Source organism: Cebus imitator, unplaced genomic scaffold (genome assembly GCF_001604975.1).
Source record: "Cebus imitator isolate Cc_AM_T3 unplaced genomic scaffold, Cebus_imitator-1.0 Scaffold674, whole genome shotgun sequence".
Taxonomy (NCBI): Eukaryota; Metazoa; Chordata; class Mammalia; order Primates; family Cebidae; genus Cebus; species Cebus imitator.
In genome coordinates this window covers 26,863-47,953 of record NW_016107989.1, presented here as the reverse complement: position 1 = coordinate 47,953, position 21,091 = coordinate 26,863, and the positions used below count along the sequence as shown (strand labels likewise).

At 42.0% G+C, this 21,091-nt stretch overlaps 1 protein-coding gene across 1 annotated transcript in view; it reads left to right on the top strand.

Moving 5' to 3' along the window:
* Positions 1-21,091, top strand: part of LOC108295990 (catenin delta-2) — a 688,803-nt gene that overhangs the window by 653,288 nt on the left and 14,424 nt on the right. Inside the window, exons 15-17 of the mRNA XM_017518360.2 lie at positions 4,772-4,846; positions 5,888-6,096; positions 8,732-8,872. Of these exons, the coding sequence (XP_017373849.2) occupies positions 4,772-4,846; positions 5,888-6,096; positions 8,732-8,872 (425 nt within the window). The remainder of the gene's footprint in view (positions 1-4,771; positions 4,847-5,887; positions 6,097-8,731; positions 8,873-21,091) is intronic.

Genomic DNA, 21,091 nt, shown 5'->3' with positions numbered 1-21,091 from the left:
AAAACACATGATCTTAGTAAAACAATAATTGCACTGGAATTAAATTACTACTTAACACTTCAGCAAAAACTTTGCCTTATAGTGGCAAGACTGAAAGGGCTTATCAACAGGGCCTCCAGACTGTTTCCCAAAGATAAATTTCAGATTTCTCTCTCCCCATAACCAGAAGAATTAAATGGCTTAATATTCCAAAAATGATATTTTCTGGTTCCAAAAGAAAAATATGAAGTCCAGAACACTTCCACCCAGGAGGCACTACATTTAAAGAGAAAAAAAAAAAAAAGATGTATTCGAGGAAAAATTTTCTGACTTAGTGCCTGTTAACTTAGAACAAGGAACAACTGAGTTAATTTTATTTTCCTAAATTGGATAAAAATCTTTCATGTCTGTGAATGCAGTGGCTCAGAGCCTGCGCCTCTCAACCACCACTCTTGCTTAGAGGGTAACAGTGTGAGCAGTTTCGTTTTGGACCTCCACTGTGGTCAGTTCCTTCATCTCATTGGTGGATTCATGCATCACTGTTACTAAGGGACACACAGGGGCCTCAGAGTAAGATCCGAGGCAGCCCGAGTCTCATACCCTGCACTGTCTTCATCTAACAGGGTTGTATTTAGTTCCCCAGAAGGCATTTCAAGGTGCCAGTTGCACACAAGGATCACATCTCTAATATTTGATTATATTCACAGTAAAAACAAACAAACAAAAAAAAACCTTTTCATGTTCAGAAAGTTTCCTTTTTAAAGAAATTTTTTCACTGAAAATTACTGATGCTTGAGATAGCTTGAGAGGTGGGGGATGAGCATGCTTCTTCCTGTGTCTTCAGTGAATGCTTCCTCTGGGTCACTTTTACTTGAGCTTGACCTTGTTTGTTTGTTCTTACCACAAAAGCACATCTAAATGTTTTCCCCCAGGAAATTATCTTGCCTGTACATTAATATTTCCAGGATAGCATAAACACATGTGCTAAAATTCAGTCTTTGCCGTAACTTGACTTACATTTAAAAAATACAGACAAATAAATAAATAAATAGATAAAACATGCAATAGTTACGATTGCTTTAACCAAAATTTGTATTTATTAAATGGATTTATTTCTTTACTAACAGAAGGGAATTCTTCACTATTCATTTGATTAGATATATGAATTTTCAAAATAGATTTTGAAAATTTGGAAGCAAAGATATATAAATCTATAATGTAACTCTGGATGTGAAGAGCCGACACCTGACTTCTGTGTCCATTGCAGAATAACCCCATCATTTGAAGGACCTTGTGCTAACACTGCTCCAATGTTTCATAAATTCTAGAGCAGACACCAAGCACAGTTCTCTTCCTGCTAGGAGAATCTGGTAATTCAAATAATAATCCATTCTAGAGAGAATAATCTGAGGCATACAGCAAAAGCCATTTGGTTCCTTAATATTTTGTGCATTCTTTTTATAGTAAAGTACTGGTAAAAAGAAGACTAATTAAGCTTTTCAGTACAGGAGGTATTTCCTACCTTCTTGTCATGGGGATGAGACAGCATGGTGTTGTAAATGAATTCAGAAACAAATTTAAGAATCTCATGCCATTTGTACCAAATTCCTGGTACAAATGTATTTTTCACTGGAAGAGTTTGGTTTTAAACTTTGACTTTATTATGTTAAAAGAAAAAGTGAGGTGGCTAATTTGATAATGAGGAAATGACCATTTAACTGAAAATCATTTAATTGCAGACTATACTTCTAACACAAGAGTACTCTTAAGAGTATAGAGAATTAATCAACAGATTCAGAATTTTAGCACTATAATGGGTTCAGCCTCAGAAGAGAATATTTAGTACTTAAAGGAAACTGCTGCCTTTGTAATTTAGCAAATTATTAGGATTTCAACAAGGAAAAGCTAGTTAAATTATAGTATTAATCTCCTTTCAGGAACAAATCAGCCTTCACAGGATTGCCCCAGTTTCAGCAAGGGGGAAATGTTTAGAAAAATTATGATCATCAATTGTGTTTACAGCTGGGCTGGGATTTGTAAAAGTCAAGTCCCTGGAAATCCACATTAGAATGAGGCAGCCTGAACTTAAAGGGTTAAAAGTTATTGACTTCTTGTTGTTACCAGATTCTCAATACATACAACTGAGAATTCCATGAGACACAAACTTGTGTGCAAGCATCTTTGTTAATTCACTTCATGTTCATCTCTGAGCCCTCATTTGCCTGATGCCAAAAAATAGAAAGGAATGAAATGCGAATCTGAACATTTCTAGGCAAACCCAATCAAATTTAGCTTCTTCCCAGTCCCGTCAGGCTTCAAGCATGGCCACATTTATGTTCCTCACCTTCATCCTCTCGTGCCCATGCAATTGATTAAACTTGGGGGTCTTTCAGGTATATTCTCGCACAGAGGCTGGAGGTGTGGGGTCCGTTTCTCAGTGTGGAATCAGCTCTGTTCTATGCTGCCTCTTCAGGACACAGATGGATGTGGTGATTGGTGATTGGACCATCTCCAGTCCAGGGTCCTCTCGTGGCTCACACCTGCCCTCCATCCCTTTTGAGCTGCCCTGAGATGCAACCACCTCCTCTCCTTAATCCAGAGAGAGACCATCTGCTCCCAACATGTGCTCCACAGATGTGTCTCCTCCCTCCTGGCCAAGTAACCCCTCTGCAGCCCTGGGTCCTTTGCTCCTCCTCCTCAGCTAACCTACACACCCCACCCATTCAAGGCCACTCCCAGCAACTTACCTGTGCCACACTGGGGCTACAGGAGTCCTCCCAACCCTCTCCCGCCCAGCAAACCTTGTCACTGTTCTCTGTGGCCCCCCACTCTGGGATGGTACAGGAGACTTTGCTGAGTCTTGCTCTGCCACTGCTGTCATCCAAGAAGGGCAGCTAAGCTTCTGTCGACTTCTGTTCTCCCATCTCCAAGGGGGATTTCATCCTCAGCGCCCCTTATCGATAGAGGGGGTTTGTCCAGGAGGACTCCAGGGATCAGGTGGCAGCCCCCACAGTGCTGCCGCGTCTCTTGCTTCCTCTCCAAACTGCATCCTTTCTTTCCCCAGCATGGAGGCTCTGTAATGACGGTGGAGAGGGTAAATTGTTTTCTCCCTAATTCTCTTCCAAATATACTCCATCTTTTACCTGGATCTGTGCCTTCTAGCCTTAGACAGTACCTGTTTGCTGCTGCTTCGCTGTTCCATGCTGACAACACTTGGCTGGGTCAAATAATGGCCTGAGCCTCTCCCCAGCGGGAGGATGCAAAAGCTTTATCCCATCACCTGTCAGGAGAAGGGATCCTTTCCTGGCACAAGCGGGAAATTCTAATTAGACATGACTTCTTGTATTGGACCTACTCAATCTAGGCAAATTGGTCTCATTTACTGTGATAATATTGGAAATCTTCCATACACAAACAGACATACACATAACCAACCTTTCAAAATGAAAGCCATTTTCTGTGCCTCAATAATAAAAATATCAAATCTGTTGTCTGGTTATCCTTTCTCTCTTAGGGAGAACCCATCACTGCTCACCAGTTTCTTGTACCAAAAACATGTTTGGTCCTAAGTAGCCATTTTTTGTGCTGTTGCTCTCAAATCAATTTCCAGCAAAGCTGAAGGAGTCCCATTGTTTTCCAAAAACCAAATCATCTTTTCATCCAACATTGGGGGTATAGCTAGTAGCTGGACTTCTAAGAAGGACAAAGTTATGTCCATTTATTCTAGGCTCATTTCAGATATGGCCAGGTTCTCCTCTGCCTCTCTGGAAGGATGGAGAGAAAGTTGGCCATGCCTGGGAGACTGAGTGTGGAGGATTACAGGAGGCGGGTTGGGATGTTGGTGGAGGGAGTATAATGTCAGCAGCACATAAAAAAGGCAGATATGGAGTAATAGGCTTCGGAGTCAGGGGGGCAGGTGACTCCTGTAGACAGGTTATTGAATATCTTTGTGCCTAAATTTCCCTGGCTATAAAATAAAAATGCTGACCTCCCTGGAGTTTCATGAATTAGAAGAGGTCTCAAATATATAGGCCAGTTGCATGGGGCCTGCAAAGAAATGGTGCTGGGGAAGAGATAAACTCATTTTCCCCAGTTCATCTCTTCCCCATCAGGCTGAGGGCACATGCTTCGGCCTGCCTACGTTGCCAGGAATACCCCTGCCATCTCCCAGAAGGTCAAGAGTATCTCCCCAATGTGGCAAGCTATTATTGATGTTCCTTGTGCAGTATGTCAGTGTTGACCCCCCCCCACCCTGATTTGCATTCTCTTCCTTTTTCTAGCTTCTCTCCCTAGTTTTAGGGAAGATCCCAGGAGTAAGTGGGCTGCAAAAGCTCAGATTCCCAGGCTTTTCCAAGCTGGGGACTGGAGACCCAGCAGAGCGCAAGGGGTAGGGGAGGCAGTTATGTCCATGGAAGCATGTCCATTGAATGCATCGATGGAAGTTGGCATTGTACCAGGAGAAAGAGCTTCCTCCTTGCGAAGGGATGTCAGTTCCAGATTCCCGTATCCCAAGAAGCAATTTGCACACCTCAGTGTTTTGTCATGTCTGACTGACCATCCCCTTCTTTGCTCCCTGAGAGTGGAGCTGTCAAATAGTTCACTGCAACCAAGAGATGCTTTAGTGAGTTTTACCTGCTCCCCTACCCCCTCAAGGCTTCCCAGAGCTTGAGGCACAAAGCGGGGGTGAGAGAAAAGCATACAGTGTGAGTTGATGGTGATAAGAAACTATGTGAATGTGACTTCTAATGTAGGACAGGATGAAGTTGTTTTTTTGATTTCATATTTCATGCAGGGCTGGGCTGAGGATGTGGCAGGCATGGCATATGCCCTACGTTCACTGCCAGAGGGGGCTCCCTGCCTGCCACAGGTGAGAGCCAGCTCTGGGGTGCCTGCCCCCATGGGGGAAGGGGGGTGGAGGGGGCCTGCTGGGGGGACTGGGTGGGAAAGGACTGGTCCCCAGGAGGACCCTGCCACAGAATCCACAACCTCATTGTGTGAATGTAATTTTCTCAACTCAAAATGAAATTGCAACAGGTGAAACCCTTACATTTGTAGATTTTTCTACTGCACTCTCTTCTCCAGGACACTACAGGACAGTATACATCATACATGCAAATGTCTGAAAATCTGGGCCTGCGTTCCGTTAAGTGAATCTGAATGCTTCTTCATCCAGATATTACAAGGACATTTTAATATGATGCATTACCTGTGTTCCATTAAGGCTGATGACCAGCAACCTGAAACAAACTTTATGTCCTACTTTATAAATAAGACATTGAATTATGGCCCTGAACATTATACAGTTTGACCTTAGTGATTTTTTTAAAAAAAATTTTTACAATGTGCACTCTTGCTTTTCAGTGTCGTATTTACATTTATCTACCCTGCCTGTTTCTGAGGAGTCCACTCTTTATTGTTCAGCCAATGACTTACTGGCACGTTCAGAAACTCACCTCTGTGCCCTATCTCCAAATTCAAATCTCTTTTTAGAAATCACTCCCACACAACCCATTCTCATTTTCTACTTTTTCACAAGTTTTTTTTTTATATATATATTTCTCTTAATGTCACTGGCCCCATCAATCTGTCCCAAACCTCTGTATCTTGAAGCATCAAGTATCTGCATCACGCAGATGACTCTCAACTTCAAGTACCGAAAACACTGTCACAAAGGAAACCTAATGCGGTTCACTGATTAACCCTGAAATCTTGGTCCTGTGCTGAAGGCAAAAAATGCAGTTAAAAAGTTTAAATGCACGCCTAACATATTCAACCCATTCTGCACCTAGGTCTTGGTAACGCAACCTTTTTGGCTCCTGTAAGCAGCCGTCTGAAAACACAAATGTACTATTTGCATGTAGGGTTTTCTTCCTGCTTCTGACGCCCTTCACCTTCCCTGTTTTTGCAGTGGTCAGTTTATATCCGAGCCGCTGTCCGGAAAGAGAAAGGCCTGCCCATCCTCGTGGAGCTGCTCCGGATAGACAATGACCGCGTGGTGTGCGCGGTGGCCACGGCACTGCGGAACATGGCCTTGGACGTGAGAAATAAGGAGCTCATTGGTACGTTCTCTCTGAGTCACAGCGTCGCAGCTGTTACTGGAAAATATTTTCTCTCGGGGTAGGTGTGGTGGAACCCATAAGCACAGCATAGGCTCATGCAGAAGCCGTGCATTTATCAGCAGCCTCGTGTTTTCTGCTGTCCTTCTAGTTTAAATCCAGTGCACTGATTTACCTTTTAGAATTTAGAGGAAAATGCGATGCTTGTTGACGTTTCTTTTTTTCTTTTTTTTTTTTTTGCGGCAGAGTCAGGCCTCAAACCACATCTGTCTGACTCTAAGCCCATCCCCTGTCCTTTGCTCTAGCTGGTTAAGAGTGAGGGGTTCTGAGTCAGGGTTCTTGGCTCTGCCATTTCCTGACTCAGTGGCTTTGGGCAGGTTGCTGAACCTTACTGTACCTGACTTTCAACATGTGTCAAATGCGGCCACAAAGATCTCCACCTTGTTTGCTTGTAGAGGGGATTAAAGAATTCAAAAATGAACTAATATATGTAAAATACTTACTGCTTGACCCATGCTATGCGCTCAATAAATGTTAGCTGGTATTATTACCATTACCATGTTTATTATCACTGTTATTACTGAGGAATCCTCAACAATACTGGTTGAAACTTATCATTTGACAAAGTCAGTAAAATTAGGCCCAGAGATGGGAGATTTCTTTCTTAGAAGGGCACGAAACCAGGTAATTTTTTTTTCCTAAAAAAAAAAAAAAAAAAAAAAGAAGAAAGAAAGAAAGAAAAGAATGAAGGAGAGGAAGAAAGAGGAAGAGGAAGAGGGGGAGAGAACGGGGGTGTTGCTTTATTGCCCGGGCTAGAATGCAGTCTAAAAATGGGTATGCCTGCAATTGTGCTTAATAATAAGAGACATGAAAAAAAAATGAGGGAAGAAAATAACAAACAAGCAGCCAACCAATATTTCATTGAAACCTGTAAAATAGATGTGATGTGGTACTGATAAGAGTGTATATTTTGTGTATTTAAAGTGGAGAGTTCTATAAATGTTAATTAAGTTTACTTGTTCCGGATCTGAGTTCAAATCCTGGATATCGTTGTTAACTTTCTGTCTCATTGATCGGTCTAATATTGATGTTGAAGTCTCCCAGTATTATTGTGTGGAAGACTAAGTCTCTTTATAAGTCATATATATATGGGTATTCCTGTATTGGGTGCGTATATATTTAGGATCTTAGCTCTTCTTGTTGCATTGATCCTTTTATCATTATGTAATATCCTTCTTTGCTTCTTTTGATCTTTGTTGCTTTAAAGCAACTCCTGCTTTTTATTTATTTATTTATTTTTGCTGTCCATTTGGTTGGTAAATCTTTCTCCATCCCTTTGTTTTGAGTCTTTGTGTATTCTTGCATGTGAGTTGGGTCTGGATGCAGCATACCGATGGGTTTTGGCTTTTTTTTTGCCCGTCTGTGTCTTTGGATTGGGGGATTTAGTAGTTTTAAATTTAGAATTAATAATAATATATGTGAGTTTAATACTGCCATTTAATGTTAGCTGGCTGTTTTGCCTATTAGTTGATGTAAATTCTTGATTATATTGATGCTCCTTACTTTTTGGTATTTTTTAGAAAGGCTGATACTGGTTGTTCCTTTCTATGTGTAGTGGTTCTTTCAGAAGCTCTTGTAAAGCAGGCCTGGTGGTGATGAAATCTCTGAGTGCTTGCTCGTTCACAAAAGATTTTATTTTTTCTTCGCTTATGAAGCTTAGATTGGCTGGATGTAAAATTCTGGGTTGAAAGTTCTTTTCTTTAAGGATGTTGAATATTGTCCCCCACTCTCTTCTAGCTTGTAGGGTTTCTGCCGAGAGATCTGCTGTGAGTCTGATGGGCTTCCCTTTGTGGGTAACCTGACCTTTCTCTCTGGCCGCCCTCAGTATTTTCTCCTTCATTTCAACCCCGGTGAATCTGGCAATTATGTGCCTTGAGGTTGGTCTTCTTGAGGAATATCTTTGTGGTGCTCTCCGTATCACCTGGAGTTGAATATTGTCCTGCCTTGCTAGGTTGGGAAAGTTTTCCTGAATAATATCCTGAAGCGTATTTTCCAGCTTGGATTGATTCTCTTCATCACATTCAGGTACACCTATCAAGCCTAGATTAGGTCTTTTCACATAGTCCCATATTTCTTGGAGACTTTGCTCATTCCTTTTTATCCTTTTTTCTCTAATCTTGTCTTCTCGTTTTATTTCATTAAGCTGGTCTTCGACCTCTGATATCTTTTCTTCTGCTTGATCGATTCGGCTGTTAAAACTTGTGCATAGTTCACAAAGTTCTCATGTTTTTCAGCTCCATTAATTCACTTATATTCCTCTCTAAATTGTGTATTCTTGTTAACATTTCGTCAAACCTTTTTTCAGAGTTCTTAGTTTCTTTGCATTGGGTTAGAACAAGTTCTTTTAATTCACAGAAGCTTCTTTTTATCCACCTTTTGAAGGCTGCTTCTGTTAATGGAACACACTCGTTCTCCATCAGGCCTTGTTCAGTTGCTGATGAGGAACTGTGATCCCCTGTAGAGGGAGAGGCGTTCTGATTTTGGGTATTCTCAGCCTTTTTAGGCTGTTTTCTTCCCTTCTTTATAGATTTATCCATCTGTGGTCTTTATAATTACTGTCTTTATAATTGGGTTTCTGAGTGGACGTCCAACTTGTTGATTCCCAGTGCTAAAATCTGAGCAACCCACTGCGCCAGCCAAAACAGCAGTGTTATGATTGTCAGTGCTTTTCTGACTCTGCACCAAGAACTGCCACACCAAGACAGCGGCAAAACCACCTCGCCGGCTGCAAGAGTCACGCTGGTGACCCATGGGGCTCCTCCACTGGGAATTTCCTGGTGCGTGAGCAACAAAAATTTGTCTGAAAGTGTGGCGTCCTCTCATTCTCTGTGCTTTCACTGGGAGCTACAATCCTGAGCTACTAGTGATCAGCCATCTTGGATCTCTCCGCTTGTTGACATTTCTAATCCTTGCAAATTGAAAAGGACCTCAATGCTCAGCACTTGATACCATTGTCCCAATCCTCTGAATCTCTGGCAGTCTGTTTGTTTGTTTCCCATGCGGTGAACAGAGGAATTCTGATGGATATACATGACTTTTCTTCTCTTCTCTATTTTAAGTTTATTTTGCATAAGACCATACTAACCCTATAATCCTATTCTTTTAAGAAATCATTTCTCTTTAATTTGCTGTTCAAGAAATACAGAGATTTCTTTATTGACAAGGCATGGAAGAGGTAATACATTCGTCTATCTATTCAACAAGACTTATGGCCTGCTTTGTGCCAGGCCTGTTGGCCCAGAGATTAGATCAATAAGCAAAACAGACAGGAAGCCCTGTCTTTGTGGAGTTTACATTCAAGAGAAGGAGATGTTCAGTCAGCAAACTAAACAAATGAATCACAAAATAGAACTGAGTAAAGGGTGATCAGTGAGATTGCAAATTTCATTTTAATTGAGACGATATCACATAACATACAATTGACCCCTTTAAAGTCTACCATTTTAGTGGCATTTAGTATATTCATAATATTGTACAATCACCTGTGTCAAGCTTCAAAACATTTTCATCACACCAAAGGCAAACCATGTGTCCATTCGCAGTCACTTTCCAACACCATCCCCAGCCCCTGGCAGCCACCACTCTGCTCTCTGTGGATCTTCCTATTCTGGGTATTTTGTACAAATGGAATCGTAGAACATATGACTTTTGTGTCTGACTTTTTTCACTTAGCATGAGGATTGTATTTCTTTAATGGTAAACTAGTAAGTTATAATTATATATATTCATGGGCCACAAAGTGATGTTGTGGTATACAGGTTGAGGGTCCCTGTTCCAAAAGTCCAAAATCTGAAATGCTGCAGAATTTGAAATTTTTTGAGGGTCCACATGATGCTCCCTCCAATATGCATTTCCAATTTTGAATTTTTAGATTAGGGATGTTCCACCAGTATTCTTAACTGGTATGTATTCTGCAAATATTCCCAAATCCAAAAAAAAAAATCTAAAATTTGAAACACTTCTGGTCCTAAGCATTTTGAGTAAGGGATCCTCAACCTGAGTGTATACAATGTAAACTGATTCAATCAGGCTGATTAACATATTCAGCTCCTCAAATAAGTACCTTTTCTTTGGTGAGAACATTTGAAAATTTACTCTTAGCAATTTTGAAATATAAAATACATTATTATTAACATAGTCACCTTGATGCACAATAAATCTCAAAAAACTTATTCCTCCTAAGTGAAACTTTGCACCCTTCGACCAGTATCTCCTTATTCCTCTTACCCTTCAGTCTCTCATAACCACCATTCTACCCTCTGCTTCTACAAAGTCTTTTTTTTCTTGAGGTAAGGAGGGATGGAGTCTCACTCTGTCACCCAGGCTGGAGTGCAGTGGTGCGATCTCAGCTCACTACAACCTCTGCCTCCCGAGTAGCTGTGATTACAAGCACCTACCACCACACCTGGCTAAATTTTGTATTTTTAGTAGAGACAGTTTCACCATCTTGGCCAGGCTGGTCTTTAACTCCTGTCCTCATTATCCACCCACCTCAGCCTCCCAAATTGCTGAGATGTGGTCTCACTCTGTTTCCCAAGCTGGAGTTCAGTGGTGTGATCTTGGCTTACTGCAACCTCTGCCTCCCAGGTTCAGACAATTCTCCTGCCTCAGCCTCTCGAATAGCTGGGACTACAGGCAAGTGCCACCATGCCCAGCTAATTTATGCATTTATTTAGTGGAGGCCCGGTCTCACCATGTTGGCCAGGTTGGTCTCAAACTCTGGCCTCAGGTAATCCACCCACCTCAGCCTCCCAAAGTGCTGGGATTACAGTTGTGAGCCGCCGGCCCCCAGCCTATGCTTCTTTAAATTCATTTGTTTTAGATTCTAAATTTAAGTGAGACCATGTGGTATGTGTACAAATGTAACTGGCTCATTTCACTTAGCATAATGTCCTCCAGGTTCATCCATGTTGTTGTAAAGGACAGCATTCCCTTCCTTTTTATGGCTCAGTAGTATTCCATTGTGTATATATGCCATATTTTACTTATTCATTTATCTATTGATGGACACTTAGGTTGCTTCTATACCTCGGCTATTATGAATAACGCTCCAATGAACATAAGAGCTATAAATAGTTCTGTGACATACTGATTTTAGATTCTCTGGATATATACCCAGAAGTGGGATTACTGGATCATACAGTAATTCTGTATTTAGCTTTTACATATTGGAAACTATATATTGTTTTTCTAATCAGTACCTTAATGGCTGTGCTAATTTACATTCCTGCTAATAATGCACAAGGGTTTCTTTCTGTCTGCATTCTCACTGACACTTGTTATCTTTTATATTTTTGATCATAGCCGTTCTGACAGGTGTGAGGTGATAGCTTATTGTGGCTTTAACTTGCATTGCTTTAGTGATTAGTGATATTGAACCTTTCTTCATACTGGACATCTGTGTTTCTTCTTTTGAGTAATGTCTGTTCATATCCTTTGCCCATTTTTTAATCAGGTTATTTGTTTTCTTGCTATTGAATTGCTTGAATTCTTTATGTATTTTTGATATTAACCCATAATTATATTTTTGATTACAAATAATATTTTCTCCCAATCTGTAGGTTGTGCCTTCATTCAGTTATTTTTTTTCTGTGCAGAAGCTTTTGAGTTTGATGTGATCCCATTTGTCTATTTTTTTATTTTGTTGCTTGAGCTTTTGGAGTCAAATCCAAAAAATCATTTCCCAGGCAGTGTCGTATAGCTTTCCCCCTATGTTTTCTTCTAGGATTTTTATAGTTTAGGTCTTATTTTAAAGTCTTAAAATCCATTTTTAGTTGATTTTTGTATATTATATGAGATCAGGGTCCACTTTCATTCTTCCATATGTGGATATCCAGTTTAGGGTTGTGATTTTCAGTGGGAGGTCAAGATAAGGGTGATTGGGAATGTAACACTGGAGACTTAAAGGGGGTGCGACAGGAAGCAATGGAGGGATCTGGGGGGAAAGAATCCCAAGTTAAAGGGGCAGCCTCTGCACACAGCCCCTAGAGAGGGAACTGAGAGCAGACCAGTGGGCTTTAGGCCTTCTAGGGACCTCGTGTACCTGGCAGGGTGAGTGCTGGGAGCCAAGATTGGAGAGGCCTTTTGGTGCCTCCCTCTGTAGGTGGGTTGGTGCCAAGGCCAAGATGGATTGATGCCCTGGAGAAAGATGAATCTACTGGGCCCTCTCAGAGGAGGACACAGTCTCCACAGGCCATTGTTCTGATTGGTAGGCATCTGGTGTTGAGGATATGATTTCTGTAGTGTCATTAGTCCCATTACAGCATGAGATCTGGCAGCCCAAATGCAGAGAACGGGTGTCAGTGGGCAGCAGAAGGGAACTGGACCACCACTGTGGCAAGGGTACAGGTGATCTGGGGAACTGGGAGAAATTAGGGTACAATAGGCAAAGAGCCCAAAATTCATTCCTGGGGCAACTGGAAGTTGAGGTGTGGCTCCAAATTTCAGACACAAATTTTTCATAGATACATGATTGTTTTTCCCCTATCCAGATTACAGAGGTCCTGTAAAAGGCTCTGGGAAGCAGCCACTTTTCCTCCTGCCGATTCACAATCCCTGTCATATCCTCCAAGAAAAGCCGTAATATTTTCAGGTCTGCAGCCATTTGTTTATTCACTGCAAGACCAGACTGCAAATCCGTGTCTAATAAATGCAATTATTTGCCATACATATACAACAGGAAATAAGCTTGCTACTTGCTGTTTATACTTAGTTGGAGTTTAAATTTAAATGTTATCTGTGGATTTTGTAGACTTGGTATATCTAAAGTAGGTCGTTAGCTTACAAAGTCAAGGTACTCTTTCCATATACTCTTTTATTTTTGTTGTTGCTTCACAGTTGTTTCAGACAGGACAGCACTGGCATTTCCAATAAAATTTATCCCTTCTATTTAAAAAATGGAGAAAAAAATCAATAGCTAATCAGTCTACTGCCTAGATGCTAACTACTTGGTATTGTGTGTTTGTGTGGGTTTTCTTTCTTTTGGTGGATTAAAATATAACAAAACAGTGAACTATTGATTGGTTTGCCAGCTCCTAGGCATCCCTTCTTTCTCAAAAGCCAGTTACCTAGTCCTCTTTCTGAGACAGGAACATTTAGATCACTATACTGCCCGTGTTCAGCTAAACCTTTACTATCAAATGTCACCGGACAGGAAACAGAGCCAGTCATTTAAAAGTAGAGGGGAAAATATCTAAGTCACAGGCTTTATGAAATCAGTAAGTTTTTTCTTGACTGAAAAGAGCAGAATTTAACAAAAACAATACTGGATTCTATGTAAGAGAGAGGAATGCAACCTTTGCTAACTCTTTAACTTTAAATATTGTATCCAGTGGTTTTTGTAAGAAAATGCTATACAGAACTTTATACACAGAAGAAAGCTGCAGTGACTTTGAATGAAGAACAACAACAAAAGGTTCATCTTGGACCTCTTCTCCTCTCTATCACCTCTCACCGAAAGCTAGGGTGACATCATATGGTTTCATGGCATTGAAGATCATCTGTATTCTGGTCACTCCAAACAGATTATCCCCAGCATGAACCCCAGATCCTGTGTCCAACTGTCTGCCCATCCTCTCCACTGAATCTCGTAAGAGTGTCTCAGATATAAGATGTCCACAACCAGGGTCTCTCCCAGACCTGACCCTTCCACAATCTTCCCCCAGAAAATGGCCAGTTATTCTTGCAGGGACCCAGGACAGACACCTTGGCATCCTCATTGACTCATATCCAATCCACCTCATACCCAATCCATCAACACATCTGGTCTTCCTTCTGAATTTTCCCAGACTCTGACACCTCCTCCTCTTCATTGCTGTCTTTCTGGTCCAAAGCTCCCATCATCTCTCTCCTGGCTTATTTCTGAGCAACCCCTTACCTAGTCTCCCTGTGCTGCCTTCAACCTAGATGGACTCCTGTTACAGTAGCAACCAGAGTCATCCTGTTGAAACCTTACAGCATGTCCCTTCTCCACCCCAAACCCTCCTCATCTCAGCATAAAATCAAGTCTCGGCAGAGCAGACGTGGAAGCTCCCTATGACCTCTCCAACCCCACCTAGTCCTCACAAAATCAATAAATTTTCTGCAGCCACTGGTTCACTGTGATTTCTGTATTGCATGCTCTGAGATCCTGCCTCAGGGAATTTGAACTTGCTGCTTCCTTTGCCTGGAGTCTCTTCCTCTTGGTGTTCATGCAGCCCAGTCCTCACCTCCCTCACATTTTTCCCAGAGAAGCTTTTCTGGCCACCGTAATTAAAATCCTACCCTCAGCTCCCTTCCCTGCTTAATTTTCTCCACAGCCCCAATTCCCTTCTAATATATCACGTATTACTTAGTCATCTTGTGTCTTTTACATCCTTCCCCACTGGAAGGTGAGCCTGTTAAGAGCAGGGAGTTCTGTCTTATTTATTTGCTGGCATATCCATGTACCTAGAACAATGCCCGATCCACAGTAGGGACTGTGAGGACAGTGAGGACCAGAGAGAAAGCAGTGAAGATGCTGGGGAAAAAATGGCCGAACTCAATTTTTCCTGCCTTGTCATCATCTTAACATGACCTCCAAGTCAGCAAAACACTAGGGAAATTAAATAAAACATTAACTAAAGAAAAGAGTTTGCTATTAAAAAAGCCAAGAATCAGCTGGGCTTAGTGGCTCACGCCTGTAATCCCAGCACTTTGGGAGGCTGAGGTGGGTGGATCACCTGAAGTCGGGAGTTTGAGACCAGCCTGGCCAACATGGCGAAACATTGTCTCTACTAAAAACACAAAAATTTGCCAGGCATGGTGGCGTGTACCGTAGTCCCAGCTACTCGGGAGGCTGAGGCTTGAACTCAGAGGTGGAGGTTACAGTGAGCCAAGGTCACGCCACTTCACTCCAGCCTGGGGTGACAGAGCAAGACTCAATCTCAAAAATTAAAATTTAAATTTAAAAAATTAAAAAATAAGTGAAGACTCTAACAGCCAGTTGGTTTTCTCCAGAAATTTACTAGATGCGTGAAGACACTGAGGATTTCAGAAGGAATCCAGATCTTTTCCATCACTAGCTCTGGATTTTCAGTTTAAAATAGAATTTTTCTTAGATCATTCTGTTACTTAGCAGTTGGAGCAAGCAGGCTACCACAATTGCAACTAAGGAATGGTTCCTCTTCCTTAGACTCCATTATTGGGAAAACTGTAAATAGGCTATTGAACAATAATCACCCTGCCCCATAAGGTCTAATGAGAATCATACAGTAGCACTAGAGAATGTAACACGCTTTGCCTCTCCCTCACCTTTCCATTTGAGCTGTTTTCATAGTTATGTGTATGTCTCTGGGAACCAGCAATAAGCATGCTATTGATAGAGCTTTGTGCTCTTCCTACTGGCATGGAATAGTAGCCGAAGTTAATGAACATCCATACATTTCTTTGCAACCTTCAAAAAATGTTAATTATACTTCTGAGTACAGATTTTAAAAAGGAATGGTATTAATTAACTTCAATGAAAAGAGTGAACGATATTGTATTGCTTCAACAAAAAGTTTAGCTATATGCCACCCATTTCAGCACATGGACAGTTCCTGATGTAGATGGCAGATATTTATCTTAGGCAAATCCCATCTCTCCACCAACAAACAAACTCAAAGAAACCAAACACTTAAAGCATACATGAGCTTGCATTTGCTACCTGCCACCACCATCCAAAGCCCACCTTGCAGTGGCTTTTCCTGATAAAGGCCACACTCTGCACCCAGAGTTGCAGTGGGCAGCACCTATTTGATAAGAAATCTTCTCACTTATCTTAGATTTCCGTTGTGTAATTTTATCCTGACATTGTCTCTTGTGTTCTTTGTGTGTGCATATGTCTGCCCCCAAATGAAATAATAAGCAGGCGTCAGGTGATGTATTTATTTTTATGTCTGACTGTGTCTGGCACTTTGCCATGCTCATAACAAGCACTCAGTATGTAGTTACTGAATTAATTAACTGGTGGATAAATAACACAACATATTTATTCAAAGAGCAGATCTGAAGGAGGTTTTGGGAATCCAAATAGAGAGAGGAAGAGGTAGAGGGGATGTCTGTGTCTGTCTCTTTCCACGGTGTCCAGACAACAGAGGAAAGAAATACAGCTTAGATGCTCTCTCCAATCTAGACTCCAATCAAATTCATTCTGCTGCCACTGTGGAAGAGGCTTGAGACTGGGAAGGAAATAGTATTGCTTTCTGTGTGTGATTCAGTCACTGCCAAAGGTTCATGTTGGCGGTGCCACCGCATCACCGTGGGTACTGGCAGAGCTCGCAGAGCCCCTCCCCTGGCTGCTCTGGGCTCTGGCGGCTTGCCACAGTTTCCGGCAGGAGAGCCAGGGCCAGGATGCTGCAAGCATCCTCCTAGCTCCCTGCACCCTCCTGAGGCTGAAGAGAAGGGCCTGTCTTCTGTGTCGTGAGCCTGGCCCTTTCCCAGTTTGCCATCACCCTTTGGCCTCATCCTTCTGTGCTTTGCAGGACTGTTTCCTTATGTTCTGCTCCCATTTGGATGGCTGCTCTACCACACTGGGAAGGATGTGTAAGAATCTTCCTTTGACTGATGCCCCCACGTGTTCCTGTTCTATAGTCCACTTTTCACATCGGGCTTTCCTTTCACTTTACCAGCTAGCTGAGCTTCTGTCCAGGCAATGCCCTCTGTCCCCATTCCAACCTCAGAAGGAGCACAACACAGCTTATGACTTTCTCTGGGGTCAGGATGGGGCCATTTCCTAGGGAAATCGGCTGCTTCCCAAACACAGGCATCCGCCTGGAGAGAGGGAAGGGATGGGAGCCCAGCGCCCTCCTGTGTAGCCAGCGGTACACAACTCACGCTTTCCCACCAATGAAATCAGGAACAAAACCAGGGCAGTTTCTTGCCTGGGAGTCTGTTATTTTGTAAGCAGTAAAATTCATTGTTATTCTTTCCCTACAGGGGACTTCAGATCATCCTTTTCCTTCATTCTGGAGGTTAAGGAGGTGAGGGGTGCAGGGGGAGTTAGGGCCATCCTTTCAAGCTTCCTTACTTGCTTGTTTTAAATATTCAGATAAAAGATATGATCTGCGCGTTGTAAAGACTGTTTCGGACAGAGATTCCTGGTGATATTTAAAGGACAACATAAAAATGTTATTTGAGTGAAAATAAAGACTGATCCCTATAGAATTACAAAACTCCTTCCTCCATTCTGTGTCTTAGTGAGAAATGTTTTTTCCTTTGGAGAACTGGGGTGAGGGGTGGGGAGAACAGGGAAAATCTTCCTTATATCAATACCATCCTGAATGTTACATACAAAGTTTTATAAAGATTCTCTTTTATTTAGTCATCTTGCAACGGACTCTGGGAATTCTAAGCCTGGAAATACTGCTCTTCATCGAAACTTTGAGATGCATTTTTAACCAAATCCTTAATGATGAGAGCATGAGCTGGGGAGTAAACAGGCACCTACAGCTATGTCTCTAGTTCCGTGACACATCGTTACAAATGCTACTCAGGAAATCATTCCTCAAAGTCTGTCTAAATTTCGCAGCCAGGATGGAAACGCACCGAGTCATGATCCTCTCTGTGCCCTGAGGATCACATTGCACTCCCATTGTCTGCTGGAAAAACTGCAAAACAGGGCACTCTACAAAACATTTAGACTCCTGTCAGTTAAAATAGATACGTGCATGTTTCATTATTTTTGTGTCTCATGCTAATGTCTGGCATGTGACAAAACGCTCTGGGATATGGGTGCCCCGTTCTAGGGAACAGACCTCTTGAGGGTCACTGATCGCACGGCACCGTAGGCAACTTCTTTACTTGTGTTCTTGACCCTGACGAATCGCATCTCTGTCCAGGGAAAGATACAAGACTATATAAACTCCAGTGCAACCCAGGAAGGCGAAGTGCTATTTTCATTCTTGGAAACATAGAAGCTTCACTTTATTAAGTAGATATGAGGACATTTTAGAGACATATCTTCTCTGCTTTTCAAAATATGTTTCTTCAGACCCAGGCAGATGTCGTTTTAATTAGAACACTTGCAATTTCAATTAGTATTTTTAAAAGAAGCCAGATTTCTTAGACAAGGTGATGTATTGGAGTGCTCTATGCTGGTTTGTTTTAATAACTTGATTTCTCAAGCCAAATTTTAGGTAGAAGGAAAGCTCTGTACCTTGGCTGGAATTTTGTATCTTCAGATTAGGCGCCTGCATTACAGGACTCATCTCTTAAACCCCAGAACCTAATTTCATGAACACTGCCTCCCTTTTTGGTGACGCCACGGGTTCTTTGTTGACTAATTTGGGATAGCTGTTGGAGAATTTTGGCAGCTGGGTCTGGAAGATAAGGGTTCTTTAAAAGGGAAGTTGTAAATAAATTGAAAGGCTAATAATTATTTTGTTAAATAAGAGTTAATGATTTGTCCCTTGGAGAGACTCCATGAGGGTAAAAAGGCAAAACTGAAAAATTTCCAGCTGATTCAAATTCAGGACCTCTGCCCAAAGGCTTACAGACCTCAAAGAAAGAGACTGAGAGGGAGAGCCTGCATAACTTTATTTGGACTGTTTAGGCATTCATTTTATGCCTGGCCAAACTGTTTTCAAAGAAAAGCTTTAGAGAAGAGGATGCATGAGAAATGAAATGACTGTCCTCAAATACCACAACCAAATCTTAAGAACATAAAAATAGAAAAGAGACTTTTTGCAAGATCAGGTTTTTACATTGTATTCCCTTCTCTGTGTGGATTGCTGTCTTCTCTCCTTGTTAAAAACAAAAGTCTCAATATCCAGTGGAAATAAATTGTTATTTTTACTCTTGAATACTAAAAATTAATGGATTAGAAAAGAGTTTAAAAGTTTAAAGATTAATCCTCTTTAAACCATTCTGACTGATGTTTGATTATATTTATTATACTGGATCTCAAGGAGCTACGGAGTAGGCCACGACAGTTGTAATTGAGTTTCAGCTGAAAGGAAGGCTCCAGGCTGGTGCCATCAGTCAGATGGGCCAGTGGTTCTGCCCTGGGGGGCACATAAGGCAGTTAGAAGAGAAGGAGGCAGACAGTGGGGAGGGGATAGCCAGCCTAGCAGGAAGGGCACCGCAAGCGTCCCGGGCATAGACTAGGGAGGGAACCAGGAAGGAGACAGAAGCCTGGAGATGCAGCCCCTGCAGTGTCTAGGCAACCTGAGGCTGGCCGGGGTGCTGGTCCGTGACCTGGCACAAGCAGCAAGCACAGATTTTGCTCCTAAACCCAATACTTTGAGAAGAAAAAAGCTCATGTTGCTCATCTGCCAGACTCCAGTAAAGGAACATTGAGAGAATCAAGCAATTCCCAATAGCTCCTCATGAAAATGTCCTAAAAGTTTGTTCAAGAAAATTAGTTGAAATTCAGACATTTTTTCTCTCATAACCAAAAAATTCATAACAATGTACTGTTCATTTGGGAAGCTTGTTTTTTTAAATTTAAAACAAAATTTTCCTATTCAATTTCTTGTATGATAATGTATTTAAGCAATGTCAGGTAAAATGAATGGATTTGAAACATAGAGTGGCTTATTTCCCAAAGTGTATCTTTTTATTTTTTTCTTTTTCTTTTTTTTTTTTTTTTTTTGTGACAGAGTCTTGCTCTGTGACCCAGGCAGGAGTGCAGTGGTGCAGTCTCGGCTCACTGCAATCTCCACCTCCTAGGTTCAAGTGATTTCCCTGCCTCAGCCCCCCGAGTAGCTGGAACTACAGGCGCGCACCATCGTGGCCGGCTAATTTTTTGTATTTTAGTAGAGACATGGTTTCACCATGTTGGCCAGGATGGTCTTGATCTCCTAACCTCATGATCCGCCCTCCTCGGCCTCCCAAAGTGCTGGGATTACAGGCGTGAGCCACTGTGCCCAGCCCCAAAGTGCATCTTGCTTACCATTTGGTATAGGCAACTGAATCTGAGGCAGTACAGCCTGGGCTGACGCACATATATGTTAATGTACAGTGTGTTACTTTTAATTAAGAGTCACTTGTATTAAAACATTAACAATAGAGGTTATTCAGTGCCCAAGAGAGATGGAAAGATACAAATCCCTGTGGTCCTCACCTTGACACTTGAACAGTTTAATTTCTTGGTCAGAAAAAGTGATAGTCATGAATTGGAAACTGTGGTATTAAATTTTTAACTGACTCTTAGCTCCACAGACTGATACCCCTAGTGCCTATGTGAGTCAGGCCCATCTTATGAGTGACTTTTTTACTCTTAAAATGTTAGAAACCCAGTAGGTTTAATTTTCAAGTCATCATTTCCTTTCTTCCTCAGATCCAAACAGAAACTCCAGTTTTTACTTGGCCCACTTTTCCCAGTGATGGAAATGCACAGAAACTTCTATTATTTTCCTTTCTTCCATTTCTGTATCCCAAGTGAGTAAACCAAGTGTGATATCTTACTGACACTTCGCCAGGGAGTTTATTGAGTTCTCTTTACTACCCCTCTGCATTTTACTTTTCAGTTTCATCCCATAGCATGGCAAGCCTAGGACACACACATGGTCCCCTATGTGGGTTCCTGCCCTCTATCCCTTCTTACCCAGTCTGCACTTCCCCCGCCCCGACATCGTTGTTGCCACTCTCACCTTTGCAAGGTACTCCAGTTGAGGACCAGTCAGTGTTTTCTGAGATGAATGACACGAAATGAACTCTGCTGCCTCATTTTTTTAAAAAAAATTTTGAGACAGGGTCTTGCTCTGTCACCCAGTCTCTGTCACTTAGGAGTGCAGTGGTACTATCTCAGCTCACTACAACCTCAGCCTCCAGTGTTCCAGTGATTCTCATGCCTCAGCCACCTGGGTATCTGGGATTACAGGTGCACATGCCACCAATACCTGGCTAATTTTTGTATTCTTAGTAGAGACAAGGTTTTGCCATGTTGGCCAGGCTGGTCTTGAACCCCTGTCCTTGAGCCATCTGCATGCCTCAACCTTGCAAAGTGCTGGGATTACAGGCATGAGCCACCATACCCAGCCCTGATTTTTTTCTTT